The 16,429-nt window shown below is 43.3% G+C and overlaps 1 protein-coding gene across 1 annotated transcript in view; it reads right to left on the bottom strand.

The window, feature by feature from the left end:
- The window catches only part of dnah7 (dynein, axonemal, heavy chain 7), a 278,292-nt gene that overhangs the window by 180,127 nt on the left and 81,736 nt on the right, over nt 1–16,429 (bottom strand). The window contains 10 exon segments of the mRNA XM_045707381.1: nt 6,505–6,753; nt 7,111–7,209; nt 8,161–8,373; nt 8,632–8,759; nt 9,119–9,221; nt 11,301–11,469; nt 11,766–11,875; nt 12,024–12,236; nt 12,645–12,785; nt 16,152–16,350. Coding sequence (XP_045563337.1) covers nt 6,505–6,753; nt 7,111–7,209; nt 8,161–8,373; nt 8,632–8,759; nt 9,119–9,221; nt 11,301–11,469; nt 11,766–11,875; nt 12,024–12,236; nt 12,645–12,785; nt 16,152–16,350 — 1,624 coding nt within the window.

Here is a 16,429-nt window from a genome sequence, read left to right as displayed (position 1 = left end):
AGAGTCTGCTCCTAATCTCAGCTCGTTACCTGTATAAAAGACACCTGGGAGCCAGAAATCTTTCTGATTGAGAGGGGGTCAAATACTTATTTCCCTCATTAAAATGCAAATCAATTTATAACATTTTTGAAATGCGTTTTTCTGGATATTTTTGTTGTTATTCTGTCTCTCACTGTTAAAATAAACCTACCATTAAAATTATAGACTGATCCTTTCTTTGTCAGTGGGCAAACGTACAAAATCAGCAGGGGATCAAATACTTTCCCCCCCACTGTATAGGGAAGATAATCAAGGAGGTAATGGAGTCCAGGTGAGTGTCATGAGGCGCTGGTGAGCTTGACAATGGTGACAGGTGTGCAGGAAAATCAGCAGCCTGATGACCTAGAGACCAGAGAGGGAGTACACGTGACAGTACCCCCTCCCTGACGTGCGGCTCCAGCCACAGGACACTGACAAAGGGGACGAACCCAGGGATCAGGAGAGGACCGGTCACCCCTGCTGAAGCGCGGGAACCTGTCATGCCGGCTGAGGCGCGGGAACCTGTCAAGCCGGCAGGGCGTGGGAACCTGAGAGCATGAGAGCCTGAGCATGAGAGCCTGATGAGCCGGTGGAAGCAAGGGAGCCTGGCGATCTGGCGGAGGCATGAAAGCCTGACGAGCCGGCTGAGGCATGAGAGCCCGACGAGCCGGCTGAGAGCCCGACGAGCCGGCTGAGGCATGAGAGCCCGACGAGCCGGCTGAGGCATGAGAGCCCGACGAGCCGGCTGAGGCATGAGAGCCCGACGAGCCGGCTGAGGCATGAGAGCCCGACGAGCCGGCTGAGGCATGAGAGCCCGACGAGCCGGCTGAGGCATGAGAGCCTAGCGATCTGCCTGAGGCATGAGAGCCTGTAGCAGCTCCCAAACAAATTTACACTGACACAAAAACAAACAAAAAACACGCTATTCTGTAATGAGAATGCTGAGAGTTGGGAAGAAAGTTCAGGGAGTGAGTGTTTTAATAAATAAATGAAACAAACACGTAACACAAACAATGTACCGACATGAAAACAGAGTCAATAACACCTGAGGAAAGAACCAAGGGGAGTGACAGATATAGGGAAGATGATCAAGGAGGTGATGAAGTCCAGGTGAGTGTCATGAGGCGCTGGTGCGCTTGACGATGGTGACAGGTGTGTGGGATAATCAGCAACCTGATGACCTAGAGGCCGGAGAGGGAGTATACGTGACAGACGCACCGGTTTGAGTGTGTTAAGAACGGCAACACTGCTGGGTTTTTCACACTCAACAGTTTCCTGTGTGTATCAAGAATGGTCCACCACCCAAAGGTCATCCAGCCAACTTGACACAACTGTGGGAAGCATTGGAGTCAACATCGGCCAGCATCACTGTGGAATGCTTTCCAAGCCTTGTACAGTCCACGAATTGAGGCTGTTCTGAGGGCAAAAGGGGATGCAACTCAATATTAGGACAGGTATGCCTAATGTTTTGTATACTCACACTGATACTGCAAAATTGCACATCCTTCGGGAAGGATTTAGACACGTTAACTTTCTCCACTTTGTTAGGTTACAGCCTTACTTTAAAATTGATTAAATTGTTTTTCCCCCCTCATCAATGTATACACAATACCCCATAATGACAAAGCAAAAACAGATTTTTAGAAATGATTGATAATAAAATACTGAAATATCACATATACTTAAGTATTCAGAGCATTTACTCTGTACTCTGATGAAGAACCTTTGGCACAGATTACAGCCTTGAGTGTTCTTGGGTATGACGCTACAAGCTTGGCACACCTGTATTTGGGAAGTTTCTCACATTATTCTCTACAGATCCTCTCAAGCTCTGTGAGGTTCGATAGGGAGTGTTGCTGCACAGTTATTTTTAAGGTCTCTCCAGAGATGTTTGATCGGGCTCAAGTCCGGGCTCTGGCTGGGCCACTCAAGGACATTCAGAGACTTGTCCTGAAGCCACTCCTGCATTGTCTTGGCTGTGTGCTTAGGGTTGTTGTCCTGTTGGAAGGTGAAACTTTGCCCCAGTCTGAGATCCTGAGCGCTCTGGAGCACGTTTTCATCAAAGATCTCTCTTTACATCTATCTATGCCTCGATCCTGACTAGTCTCCCAGTCCCTAGCGCTGAAAAACATTCCCACAGCATGATGCTGCCACCACCATGCTTCACAGTAGGGATGGTGCCAGGTTTCCTTCAGACGTGATGCTTGGCATTCAGGCCAAAGAATTCAACATTGGTTTCATCAGACCAGAGAATCTTGTTTCTCATGGTCTGAGAGTCTTTCGGTGCCTTTGGGCAAACTCCAAGCGGGCTGTCATGTGCCTTTCACTAAGGAGTGGCTTCCGTCTGGCCACCCTACCATAAAGGCCTGATTGGTGGAGTGCTGCAGAGATAGTTGTCTTTCTGGAAGGTTCTCCCATCTCCACAGAGGAACTCTGGAGCTCTGTCAGAGTGACTCAGGTTCTTGGTCACCTCCCTGACCAAGGCCCTTCTCCCCTGATTGCTCAGTTTGGCCGGGCGGCCAGCTCTAGGAAGAGTCGTGATGGTTCCAAACTTCTTAAATTTAAGAATGATGGAGGCCACTGTGTTCTTGGGGACCTTCAATGCTACAGAAATGTTTTGGTACCCTTCCCCAGATCTGTGCCTCGACACAATCCTGTCTCTGAGCTCTACGGACAATTCCTTCAACTGCATGACTTGGTTTTTGCTCTGACATGCACTGTGGGACAATATGTAGATAGATGTGTGCCTTTCCAAATCATGTCCAATCAATTGAATTTATAACAGGTGGACTCCAATCAAGTTGTAGAAACATCTCAAGGATGATCAACATAAACAGGATGCACCTGAGCTCAATTTCAAGTCTCATAGAAAAGGGTCTGAATGCTTATGTGAATAAGGTATTTCTCTTGTTTTTTTCTTCATAAATTTGTGATGAATTTTTAAAAACCTTTTTTCGTTTTGTCATTATGGGTTATTGTGTGTAGAGTCCTGAGGATATATATATATATTTTTAACACATTTTAGAATAAGGCTGTAACAAAAATGTGGAAAAAGCCAAGGTGTCTGAATACTTTCCAAAGGCACTGTATATCAACTTTAGACCCACTGTACAGTCATGGCCAGAAGTTTTGAGAATGACACAAATATAACATTTCACAAAGTTTGCTGCTTCAGTGTCTTTAGATATTTTTGTCAGATGTTACTATGGAATACTGAAGTATAATTGCAAGCATTTCATAAGTGTCAAAGGCTTTTATTGACAATTACATGAAGTTGATGCAAAGAGTGAATATTTGCAGTGTTGACCCTTCTTTTTCAAGACCTCTGCAATCCGCCCTGGCATGCTTTCAATTAACTTCTGGGCCACATCCTGATTGATGGCAGCCCATTCTTGCATAATCAATGCTTGGAGTTTGTCAGAATTTGTGGGTTTTTGTTTGTCTACACGCCTCTTGAGGATTGACCACAAGTTCTCAACGGGATTAAGGTCTGGGGAGTTTCCTGGCCATGGACCCAAAATATCGATGTTTTGTTCCCCGAGACACTTAGTTATCACTTTTGTCTTATGACAAGGTGCTCCATCATGCTGGAAAAGGAATTGCTCGTCACCAAACTGTTCCTGGATGGTTGGGAGAAGTTGCACTTGGAGGATGTGTTGTTACCATTCTTTATTCATGGCTGTGTTCTTAGGCAAAATTGTGAGTGAGCCCACTCCCTTGGCTGAGAAGCAAACCCACACATGAATGGGCTCAGGATGCTTTACTGGTGGCATGACACAGGACTGATGGTAGCGCTCACCTTATCTTCTCCAGAAGCTTTTTTCGGATGCCCCAAACAATCGGAAAGGGGATTCATCAGAGAAAATGACTTTACCCCAGTCCTCAGCAGTCCAATCCCTGTACCTTTTGCAGAATATCAGTCTGTCCCTGATGTTTTTCCTGGAGAGAAGTGGCTTCTTTGCTGCCCTTCTTGACACCAGGCCATCCTCCAAAAGTCTTCGCCTCACTGTGCGTGCAGATGCACTCACACCTGCCTGCTGCCATTCCTGAGCAAGCTCTGTACTGGTGGTGCCCTGATCCCGCAGCTGAATCAACTTTAGGAGACGGTTCTGGCGCTTGCTGGACTTTCTTGGGCGCCCTGAAGCCTTCTTCACAACAATTGAACCGCTCTCCTTAAAGTTCTTGATGATCCGATAAATGGTTGATTTAGGTGCAATCTTCCTGGCAGCAGTTTCCTTGCAGGTCACCATGCTTGATAGAGGAAGAACATTGATTCTAAACACCACCCTCCTTTTGAAGCTTCCAGTCTGTTATTCGAACTCAATCAGCATGACAGAGTGATCTCCAGCCTTGTCCTCGTCAACACTCACACCTGTGTTAACGAGAGAATCACTGAGATGATGTCAGCTGGTCCTTTTGTGGCAGGGCTGAAATGCAGTGGAAATGTTTTTGGGGATTCAGTATATTTGCATGGCAAAGAGGGACTTTGCAATTAATTGCAATTCATCTGATCACTCTTCATAACATTCTGCAGCATATGCAAATTGCCATCATGCAAACTGAGGCAGCAGACTTTGTGAAAATGTATATTTGTGTCATTCTCAAAACTTTTGGCCACAACTGTATATCCACTGCTCATTCTCTTATAGCTCTATGCTAATTTCTTCCTTGTTGTATATGGTTTATAACTTTGTTTAAACTCCTCTGTCTGTATTATGTCTCTAAGTGTAGTCCATCACTAGCAGCACCATATCACCAAGTAAAATTCTGAGTATGTGTAAATGTACTTCACGAATAAAGGTGATTCTGATTTAGAAAACATGGTTCTCTTTTTACTATGGCAGCTAAAGTGATTGGACACTTAAGTTCAGCTAACATGGACTTCCACAAACGCATGCATGGATGTCAATTGGAGATTAAGTACGAGGGTTGCTTTACGAGCACATCTCAAGTCAAGATTCAGCCCTAAGAAAATATTAAATGAACTGCCTTGGAAAATTCAATCCAACCCATCCTAAACAGCAATTTGTTCACCAGCCAGTCAACCATGGCACTGAAGTGTCACATTTGATATCTATACCTTCTATTTCTTTGAAAATGAACAAGAGGGGTTTAAACGCCCCCACCAGAGGGCAATGCCGCCACTATTTCAACCCTGAAAAATGATGCAGGCTGCTAATACATGTCCACGAATTGGGGGTGGGAACGTTCTGGAGATTTCCACGTGGAGTGAATAAATAACAACAAGTAAAGTGCTGACAGCTGTCAGTGTATCTAGCTAACATGCTAACCTCATCTAGCTAGCTAATGTTACCTGTTGTTCCTATTTTTATTCAAAGGATTAGCCAGCTGTCTAGGCTATGGCTGGTTCATGATCTGTCATCAGTATAGGGAAAACATAGGGAAAACTTTGTCTTTAAAATCTATTGTTATCTCAAGTTTTGGCATCTTCCATAAAATGCGGCCGCGAATCCGCCATAGAAAGAATAGATGAAGCTCCGGTAATATGGATAGCCTATTGAATGGTTCGGACTAGAGACGCGTTCTTCTACAACACGGTGCAACCATTAGTAGGGTGCTGGCACGCTATTTGGCTGCGGTATAGCAAGCCAAGGCAGCCCGTGCTGATGCCATGGTTGAGGAAGTGAAAATATAGGGATAGGCTAAAATTACCTTGCTCATGATGCACGCCGCAAATTATATGTAACAAAACTAAACACCAATACAAATGTTACGGCACTACAAAATAGATAAAGAAGTTTATTTTTCTTTTGCGGGTGGCTTTTTATTATAGGATAGACACTTGTGGATCTACTATAGCTGCATCAATCAAACCAGTGGAGCGTGCAGTGAAGAAGAGTTTGTATTGCATGGCCCAGTGCCGCGGGTGGGTGTACATGTTTCCGTAAGACCAATGGAATGGTTGAAAATGTAAGTTTAAACCCCCTATGCACCATGGCTCAGACGGCCATGTAGGCTACGGCGAAAAGCTGTTTGGTTCAGCTCAGTCGCGACTCGCAGAGAGGAAGAACTTTTCAGGTGTTTCTGATTAATAAACAATGTCATGCTGGTGGATGGTAACATTCAAATGAATCCCAGCCCTGAAAAGAAATGTAGACTAAAAAGTATTAGCACGTCATCTCATAGAGGAAACACATGCAATTAACACAGAAAATATTGAAGTTACCAGTTCGGCTTTCCCACTTCAAGCCCAAATATATCATACTTTGACTAAGAAGATAACTTATTGACTTAAATCATTGTGCAACATCATAGGTAAGCTATTGGCATCATTTTTCAGCTGAAAAAAAGTGAATGAAAAAAATGAATTTCCGCTCGTGGGCCTTTAAAGGGGTTTTAGACACAGAATTGAACTAAAGTGCCATATCTTAATTTGATCCAGTTTCACACAGCAGGAAAATAATCCTGCAGCAGCAGGATGATCAAAAGAAGATATGGCATCTGTATGTAAGAAGTGAAAGTTACCTTCTCACAGATGTCTTGTAGGGCTGCTGCCAGCACCCGGTAGGCGCACGTCTTCCCACCAAAGGGCTCCCCCACCAGCATAAAGCCGTGGCGCACGATCATCATCTCAAAGATCTGCAGGATCTTCTCTGCGAAGAAGTCTGTCACCTGCAGGTTCATCTTATCGCTGTTCTCTTTGATGGCCTCCAGCAGGAGACGATAGTCTGGTTTGGGGAGTTTGACCCCGGGGAACAGATCAGAGGTGATGCCCTGGGAAGATGCATACGTATAGGGGTGGGGTAACATATCACAGCAAGAACTGGCAAATCTGGTGCAGTCCATGAGGATGAGATGCACTGCAGTACTTAATGCAGCTGGTGGCCACACCAGATACTGACTGTTGCTTTTGATTTTAACCCCCCCCTTTGTTCAGGGACACATTCAATTTCTGTTAGTCACATGTCTGTGGAACTTGTTCAGTTTATGTCTGAGTTGTTGCATCTTATGTTCATACAAATATTTACACATGTTAAGTTTGCTGAAAAGAAACGCAGTTGATTAGTGAGAGGATGTTTCTTTTTTTGTTGAGTTTATATTGTCAGGAAGTGGCATTGCAAACTATCTCACCCCAAAGAGCGGTAGATCATGAGCCAGGAACTTGGGCAGATTGACGTCAATGATGGACCTAAGCAACAGGATGTCTTCGTTTTCATCAGGATACTTCAGCTGACACGAGAGAGAGAGAGATAATGGTGTGAAGAGGTAGATACATAATGAGAGGGAGACAAATTTGGGCCTTGTGGGGAAAGGCATCATTCAGGAGCCTTGTGTGCACTGACACGCGCTCTCTTTCAGACGAGGGAGCCTTCAGTGGTATTTGCCGCTTTAGCTTAGGGGCTAAATGCACGCCACTATTTTCCAAAAGTAATTTTGAAAGAGGCGACAGGGTAAAGTCCTGGAGGCGGCAGTGCTGAAATTGATGTAAAGATTACATGAATGCATTGCGGCGCTCCGAAAACAACACTTAGAGCCTGGGAAAGCATATGTTCTATTTATATGGGGAACCAGGTTCTGGGTTCAGATCTTTATCTTTGGAAGTCAATCTTCCAGGTTCTGTCTTCATTGTACTCTGCTATATCATTGCGTGTTAGGAACGAATGCCCCAATTTCTCACTGTCATCACAATGTCAAAAGAGACTATTTCAATCTAATGTGGCTGCAAAGAGTAATGTTCAACTTCATATTCAACTTCAGACAATGACAACCTGGTTTGAGAGGACAAATTGTCCCATTACCAACAACAAGTGTTATTAATAATGTCCCCTTTTGTCCAATTGATCTAGCAATATAAAAAAAACATCACAATCGTGAAAGTGAGAGGAAAGGAGCAAAGTGTGGGGACATTGTGGGGTGTGTAGGTATGCACATTTTTGTTTTTGCCCTAGCACTACACACCTGATTCCACTTATCAAAGGTTTAATGATGAGTTGATTAGTGGAAGCAGTTGTGTAGTCCTTTGGGTTCACAGGAACAGGATTAAGAAACACTGCCGTAGAGGTGAACATTGTGGGAACTTAGAGGACAGAGGTAAACACTTATTGTGGGTACACTATAGGGACCTGAATGACATGGGCAAAGAGTCAATGTGATGACATTGTGGGGACTTGTGACAGGTACCTTCAGGTTCCCGGCGGCGGTCAGCACAGACTTGACGGCCCTCATGCCGTAGTCGTAGTGGTGCTGCATGGACAGCTGTTCTGAGCACAGCCTGTAGGTAGCTACGATCTTCACCGACAGTGGCCGGGCAGTCACAAACCCACAAGAGTAGAGCACAATCTCAGATATCATGGCGTAGTCCGGGACCATCATGGCCACCGTCCTGAAGAGAGCCTAGAGAAAGGAAACAACCCACCAAAATTGTGCCTGCTTCCCAAATGATACCTTACTCCGTACATGGTGCATTACAACCCTATGGGCTCAGGTCAAAAGTAGTACACTATGTAGGGAATAGGGTGCCATTTGGGACGTAACCTATGTCATGTGTGCCATCATGTGATCCCGTACAACCAGATGGCTCTTGGGTACAGTCACTGAGACTTGTGCTAATGTGATCTCAGATAATAATACTAATACATTTAGCATGGGTACCTTTAGGTTGTCTGGCAGTTCAGAGCGACCGGCGTATCCTGGGTTCATGGTGATGAACACAGCACAGGAGGGGTTTAGTTTTAGCTCCGTCCCCTCAAACAGCAGCATTTCAGCATGGGAAGTAATACCTGAGTGAGAAAATGTATGTATTGTAATGTAATGGATTGTAATGTACGCACGCTTGACTGCAAGTCACTTTGGATAAAAGTGCCTGCTAAATGGCATAAATCATTATTATTATATGACAGAGACCGGGACCACATTTGACCAGTGCCATTGACTGACCATTCTAGTGACAAGTAAGAACATGTGGCCAAATGCGCTATAGTTAGTAGTACTAACAGTTGAACTATACACCTAAACACCTCTATGTATGGTGTGAGAATGTGTATTATGATGTCTCACACAGCTCTCTGTATGGTGTGATAATGTGTAAATTATGGGGAATTTCTCTCACACAGACACTTTGGGACCCTCTAACACACACCTCTCTGTATGGTGAGAATCTGCTGGGCTACCACTGATAGAACCTCCAGGTCAATGCGGTTGAACTCGTCGAAGCAGGCCCAGGCTCCACAGGACAGCAAACCCTGCCAAGCAACAAGAGATATGACAAGAGAAGAATGCACATACACCTCAAATAGAGAATTGCATTTGAAATTAGTAAGTAAAATTACATTATTTTTGTAGAAACTCATTTATGCACATCTAGGAAATGTATACTAAACACATGCCAATCAGGATTTAGACAGGGACATAGTACCATCTCAGCTGCATCCCTTAGTCAATGTTATTGTATGCTTTCTAGATAAAAAGCAACGTTTAAAGATCTAAAGCCTTTGATACTTTGGATCATTCACTGTTGTTGCCTAGGTTGTCCTCTGTCGGACTTGATCAAAATGCCTGCAACTGGTTCAATAATTACCTAACTGATAGATCTCAATGTATAGTTGCTGACATGATTCCTCAAGGTCACAAAAGGAGTACCTCAGGGGTCTATTCTAGGGCCAGTACTACTCACATTGATTATTAACAATATTGATTCCTTAGTGAAGAACTGTATACTTTTATGCTGATGACACTGTGCTGATCAACAAACTGCTTTTAAATGTCATTCAAAACTCACTTATTAAACTTAAACGGGTACTGAATGCAGATAAAACTAAATATGTTTTTTTCTAGAGCCCACAGCATTGGCATCACAAACGTACATATTTGCACTTTGAATGGAGCACAAATTAAGTCCCCTCATATAAATACCTTGTAATTTGTCATTTAAAGGAGCTATATGTAAACTGAAGCGTCCTTGTGGAAACTAGGCAATTTGCAACACCACAGCCTGAATTCAAACTGTCCCCCCTTCCCTCCTTAAGTTTAGTGTTTGAGTCTTTTGCTTTCTGTTTTGTCCACCAGCTTCAAATTGAAACAGCTGAAACAGACACATACACAGAGTGTAACTTGGACCACTTGCGGTTGCCAAGGCTTCGTTGTGATATCCATCATACTACCACACAAGTTCTTTAGGAGGTTCAGTAGTAGCCTATGTCTTAGTACCCATCATGGACAACAGGAGAGCACTCAACCTTAGGAATGTTAGCTATCAGTTAAATATTTCCCCAAAAAGGGACATTCAACTTTTTTGGATGAAAATCTTTAACTCAAGGCTAAAAGTCTCAATGTGCATGCCACCCAAAACACAATATCTGTATTGTACTGCATGGCTCCAGCAGTGTTGTTAGAACAATGTGTCAAGTGTGGATATTAAGAATTTGTCAGTCCATTTTCGTGTGGGCAGAGAAGTGTTGAGTAAAGGATGAGTTAAAACTTGAATTAAATTAAAGAGGAATAACCCAAAGGACCCTCTTAAAAATCATCTAAGCTCTTATACAAGTGGCCAGAATCGCAATGACCTGCATTGGGGGCCATGCCATGGTGGTCCTCTTTTGGGTAAAAAAAAAGTATACAATTCTGTTAAGCAGTTATTATAAACTGTTATCATATTTGAGTAAATAACTGCCTCACGGAATGCCTATAAAGCCCGGTACAGATCTAACAGCCGAGACAAGATGGTTTTATGAAGTTTGCTTGACCTAAACGATGTAGTTTCAGAACGTCTCATGTCAGCTGCTGGAGTTTCCAAGATGCAACATATCAAAAGTTTAGCCAATCAAAGAACAGTGTGCTGATGTTCTGTATTTAGCCAAGCAGCTAGCTAGCTGATACACATGTGCCTTGTTTGTGGTGCATGTATTTCATGATACTGGTTTGCTATAACACTTGCTACAACAAGTGGCAACTTTGTTTCAAAGTTTCATCACATCATTCCAAAAAGTGTCACTCTTACCATGGAAACGGTATCAGCTGTGCATCTCATATTTTTGATCTGAATGACCCCTCTAATCAGCTGTTCTACAATACAACATTTCAAAACTGGAACATTTTTTGTTTATCATAATTGAAAAACGTTATTGATGAGCATAGGCCATTCACCAATAGAGCCATGCCAACTAGAAGCTGCGCCCAATAGTAAGAGTGGGTGTGAGGGATCTTAGCCTGGATAAACAAGACTGAACGCTGCACACACCATTGTTTCACTTTACTTATCAATGGTGAGTGTCTGGTTCACTCAGGTTTAGTCAGGTTTTACCACGCTAGAGGGATATGCCCACCTTGAAGAACTTGCCCAAGGCGATGTAATCCAAGCCGTCGGAGCAGTTGAAGACAACACATTGCTTGGCCACAGCCTTGGCCAGATCCTTGGTGGTCTCCGTCTTCCCTGTACCTGCGGGGCCCTCAGGGGCCCCTCCCAAGTGTAAGTGCAGGGCCCCAAACAGTGTTCTGTAGGAGAAGCGGCAGACCTGTGTTCAAATGCTATTTGAAATCATTTCAAAAACTTTATATATATATATGCATGATTGTGCTTTCCTGGCACAATGGAACCAATAGAATAGTCACAAGGAGTGCAAACCCCACCTACTTGGCACTCTAATCATTCTAGACCAAGTCGCTTGAAAGATTTCATATAGTATTTGAACTTAGGTCTGATTTGAGGGCATTGCATTACAGTCGCAGCACATCAGCATGTTGAGGGTCCTGACTTGCCAATGAGTGTGGTGAGTATTAGTGGTCCTTACCTGTAGCAGCGGTCAGTAAGTGGAGTGATGACCAGGCGTGGTGTGTTCCCCAGATACTCATAACCATAAGCAAGGCCAGCATTGATCATCTTAGTCTGGAGACGGTCCTCCTGTATATATAGAGGTCAAGTCAACGCAAACCTGGTCAATTAGCACTTAATGGAGACAAAGGTAAAATACATAGACACAAACAAAACATGCATGCATGCACACATACACACCCAAAAAACCCACATGCACACACACGCATACACTTACCACCCAGTAGTAGCGTAGCTGACTGAGCCACTCAAAGTCAGTCTCGTCCCTGATGCCTTTCTGGACCAGTGTGGCTAGCACATCTCGGGCGTGGACGTCCTGTACCACCAGAGCACCCAGGGTGACCCGGTTCTGCTTGGACAGCTTCCCGCGCACCAGCATCACAATGTCATCGATCTGACTGTTGTTCTGCTGCAGGTAGGCATCCAGGGCCTGCAAAACAAAAGGGAGACATCACTGGTTTGACAGGGAAATATACGTCAATCATAGGGTGGTATGCAAAGACACCCATGCACTTTCAGTAACATGTGCAGGCTTTTATACACACTCACGTGCACACACTCACGTGCACACACACACGTGCACACACACACGTGCACACACACCAGGTTTTTCTTAACATGGTCCAGTGCTCATCAAGTGGTTCTTCCTCAGTTAGATGTGAGATAGCACTTAATCTGTTCTGCAGCATGACAGCAGCCTATATTTGCATATTTATTTGACAGTGATAATGCACATCAATAAGATGTGCCAGATTAAGCCAGCTGGCTAGTTTTCATCTGTTGATATTATATGATATAATATAAGGTAAACTCTTTCCAATGTAGTTTGGCCTTGTACCTTCTGCCCTGAGACGATGGCCGCGTGAATGTCTTTGGTCCAGTACACCTGGGAAACACACAGCACCGTCTGGCCGGGCCAGGTACGCACCCAGTTGATCCTCAGGTCCTTGGGGTATGCCTCAATGGCCTCCCCAATCACCTGGGGCACACAACCATTGGATTTGAAAATAATTATAAAAACAATGTTGTAATTAGGAGAGAATGTGTATTTAATTTTTTATTTTACCAGGCAAGTCAGTTAAGAACAAATTCTTATTTTCAATGACGGCCTAGGAACAGTGGGTTTACTGCCTTGTTCAGGGGCAGAACGACAGAGTTTTACCTTGTCAGCTCGGGGATTTGATCTTGCAACCTTTTGGTTACTAGTCCAATGCTCTAAGCACTAGATTTTCTGTTTAATGGATGCCTTGCATAACATTTCTCAAAAATAAAATAAATACATTTTAACAATTCATATGAATCGATTCTTTTAAACAATAATTATTTCGATGAAACAAACGATTCACTTTGCCATTCTAGTATCTGGGATTTGGGTCATTCACAGTGAATCAAATGATATGAATCAAAATAATAATTTATGAATCGCCGTAATTTTAGAAAAAAATATTAGCTGAAGCCTTCCTTTTGGATTATGTGGCTGCAAAACTTGTTTTGTAGATACTTCAAGTTGATATAGGCATTACATTTATGGGACATTGCAACTCAAAAGATGCTAGTCTGCCTGCAAAGTAAACACCTCTAAGTTAAGATAAACATGACTAAACTAGAAATGGTACGTTTCCTTAAAATATGTGTGCTTGCTTCAGCTGTCTAAAAAGATTTGTATGGTAGCGGGGGATGTGTTAAATGTAGAATTCAAGCTGAATAGAAGCGGAAGCAGTTTGTTATAGTAAGAATATGTCTGAATACTTTAGTAGACTGCTATGTATATATTTCCGTTAGCACATCAATTATACAATTTGGCAGAACTATGCATCTGAAAAATGAACTGTGCCTAAAACTCACCCGGGACAGACATTCAATGGTGCTATCCAACTTCTGACACCAATGTAGTTAATTAGGGGGGTGCGCTGACTAGGACTCAACTGTGGTCCCTGTGACTGTCATTACAATACTAATATACCAAAAGGTTAAAATCTGTTGGTAAGGTCCATTAGATGTTGTACTAAGGTTGTTTAGTATTTTTCGGTATAAAAATTGTATTTAAAAAAAATTGTGTTTCATTTGTATTCTCTCGCTTGCCTCACTTTTCCAAAAATGTAATCCGTTAAAGAGTAAATTAGGTTTGTATGGCCTAAGTAAGAAGCCTACAGTGGGGGAAAAAAGTATTTGATCCCCTGCTGATTTTGTACGTTTGCCCACTTACAAAGAAATTATCAGTCTATAATTTTAATGGTAGGTTTATTTGAACAGTGAGAGACAGAATAACAACAAAAAAATCCAGAAAAACTCATGTCAAAAATGTTATAAAATGATTTGCATTTTAAATAGGGAAATAAGTATTTGACCCCTCTGCAAAACATGACTTAGTACTTGGTGGCAAAACCCTTGTTGGCAATCACAAAGGTCAGACATTTCTTGTAGTTTGCCACCAGGTTTGCACACATCTCAGGATAGATTTTGTCCCTCTCCTCTTTGCAGATCTTCAGCTCCCTCCACAGATTTGCAATGGGATTAAGGTCTGGAGACTGGCTAGGCCACTCCAGGACCTTAATGTGCTTCTTCTTGAGCCACTCCTTTGTTGCCTTGGCCGTGTGTTTTGGGTCATTGTCATGCTGGAATACTCATCCACGACCCATTTTAAATGCCCTGGCTGAGGGAAGGATGTTCTCACCCAAGATTTGACGGTACATGGCCCCGTCCATCGTCCCTTTGATGCGGTGAAGTTGTCCTGTCCCCTTAGCAGAAAAAAGACCCCCAAAGCATAATGTTTCCACCTCCATGTTTGACGGTGGAGATGGTGTTCTTGGGGTCATAGGCAGCGTTCCTCCTCCTCCAAACACGGCGAGTTGATGCCAAAGAGCTCCATTTTGGTCTCATCTGACCACAACACTTTCACCAGTTGTCCTCTGAATCATTCAGATGTTCATTGGCAAACTTCAGACGGGCATGTATATGTATTCTTGAGCAGGGGGACCTTGCGGGCGTTGCAGGATTTCAGTCCTTCACGGCGTAGTGTGTTACCAATTGTTTTCTTGGTGACTATGGTCCCAGCTGCCTTGAGATCATTGACAAGATCCTCCCGTGTAGTTCTGGGCTGATTCCTCACCGTTCTCATGATCATTGCAACCCCACGAGGTGAGATCTTGCATGGAGCCCCAGGCCGAGGGATATTGACAGTTATTTTGTGTTTCTTCCATTTGCGAATAATTGCACCAACTGTTGTCACCTTCTCACCAAGCTGCTTGGCGATGGTCTTGTAGCCCATTCCAGCCTTGTGTAGGTCTACAATCTTGTCCCTGACATCCTTGGAGAGCTCTTTGGTCTTGGTCATGGTGGAGAGTTTGGAATCTGATTGATTGATTGCTTCTGTGGACAGGTGTCTTTTTTACAGGTAACAAGCTGCGGTTAGGAGCACTCCCTTTAAGAGTCTGCTCCTAATCTCAGCTCGTTACCTGTATAAAAGACACCTGGGAGCCAGAAATCTTTCTGATTGAGAGGGGGTCAAATACTTATTTCCCTCATTAAAATGCAAATCAATTTATAACATTTTTGAAATGCGTTTTTCTGGATATTTTTGTTGTTATTCTGTCTCTCACTGTTCAAATAAACCTACCATTAAAATTATCGACTGATCCTTTCTTTATCAGTGGGCAAACGTACAAAATCAGCAGGGGATCAAATACTTTTTTCCCCCACTGTATATCCCGTTTCTGTAGTGTGAGGCAAATGTGATGTCCAAGTACAACCTCAGGAGAGGATCCTATCACAGGGCCTTACCCCCAATCTATCTCCTTAATGCTGAGTGCCAAGAAGAGACGCATCGGGTCCTATTTTTTACAATCTTTGGTATGACTCAGCCTGGGATTGAACTCCCAACCTTCCAATCTCAGGGCGGACACTAACCACAAGACCACAAGGCCACTGAGTTGTGAAAAATCTTTCTCACCTTATTTTCTTTTTACAAAAAAATTGGGAGAAAATTGTTTTTGTAAAATAAGTATCTTCAAATAATTTGCACCAAAATCTACTGTATTCACATAAAGCTGAATCCTTAGCAGGCCTAAATAGTTAGAGTAATTCCCCAAGTACTTTTTATTTCTAATAATTTCTGGCGGCTTAAGAAAATTCTGTCTCCGTAGATTCTATCTAGTCCAACTGATTGCCTAGCCAGTCCATGGTCCAGTGTATTGTGGGTGTTGATGACACTGTACATTATCTCTCAAAATACTGGTCCAGGGTCAGATATCCAATTTAGCTAATAAATCATATTTTTAAGCAGACCTTAGATATTTGATCTGTTGTTAGAAAATCAATTGAGTTGCTATAAGTACTGTAACTGTACCTTATGCAGGGAGCTGATCATACCCATCTCTAGCTCAAGGAGCCATTTCTCCACCTGGCCGCGGGCCTTGGAGGTGGAGATTATATCTAGGAGCTCCACCACCTCTCCCTCGCTGCTCTTCATGTGGGTAATGTCCAGCACGTCTGTGAACACCACGTCGTTGATGCCTTCGAAACACTTCTTCAGATGAGGCTGAACCCTATAGAAAGAAGGGGACAATAATGGATTGCATTTATGCAGCGTTTTCACTGGGATGTGTGTGGGTAACTCTTCTCACA

The sequence above is a fragment of the Salmo salar genome, chromosome ssa25 (assembly GCF_905237065.1).
Source record: "Salmo salar chromosome ssa25, Ssal_v3.1, whole genome shotgun sequence".
Classification (NCBI taxonomy): Eukaryota; Metazoa; Chordata; class Actinopteri; order Salmoniformes; family Salmonidae; genus Salmo; species Salmo salar.
This window is presented reverse-complemented; position numbering and strand designations above follow the sequence as displayed.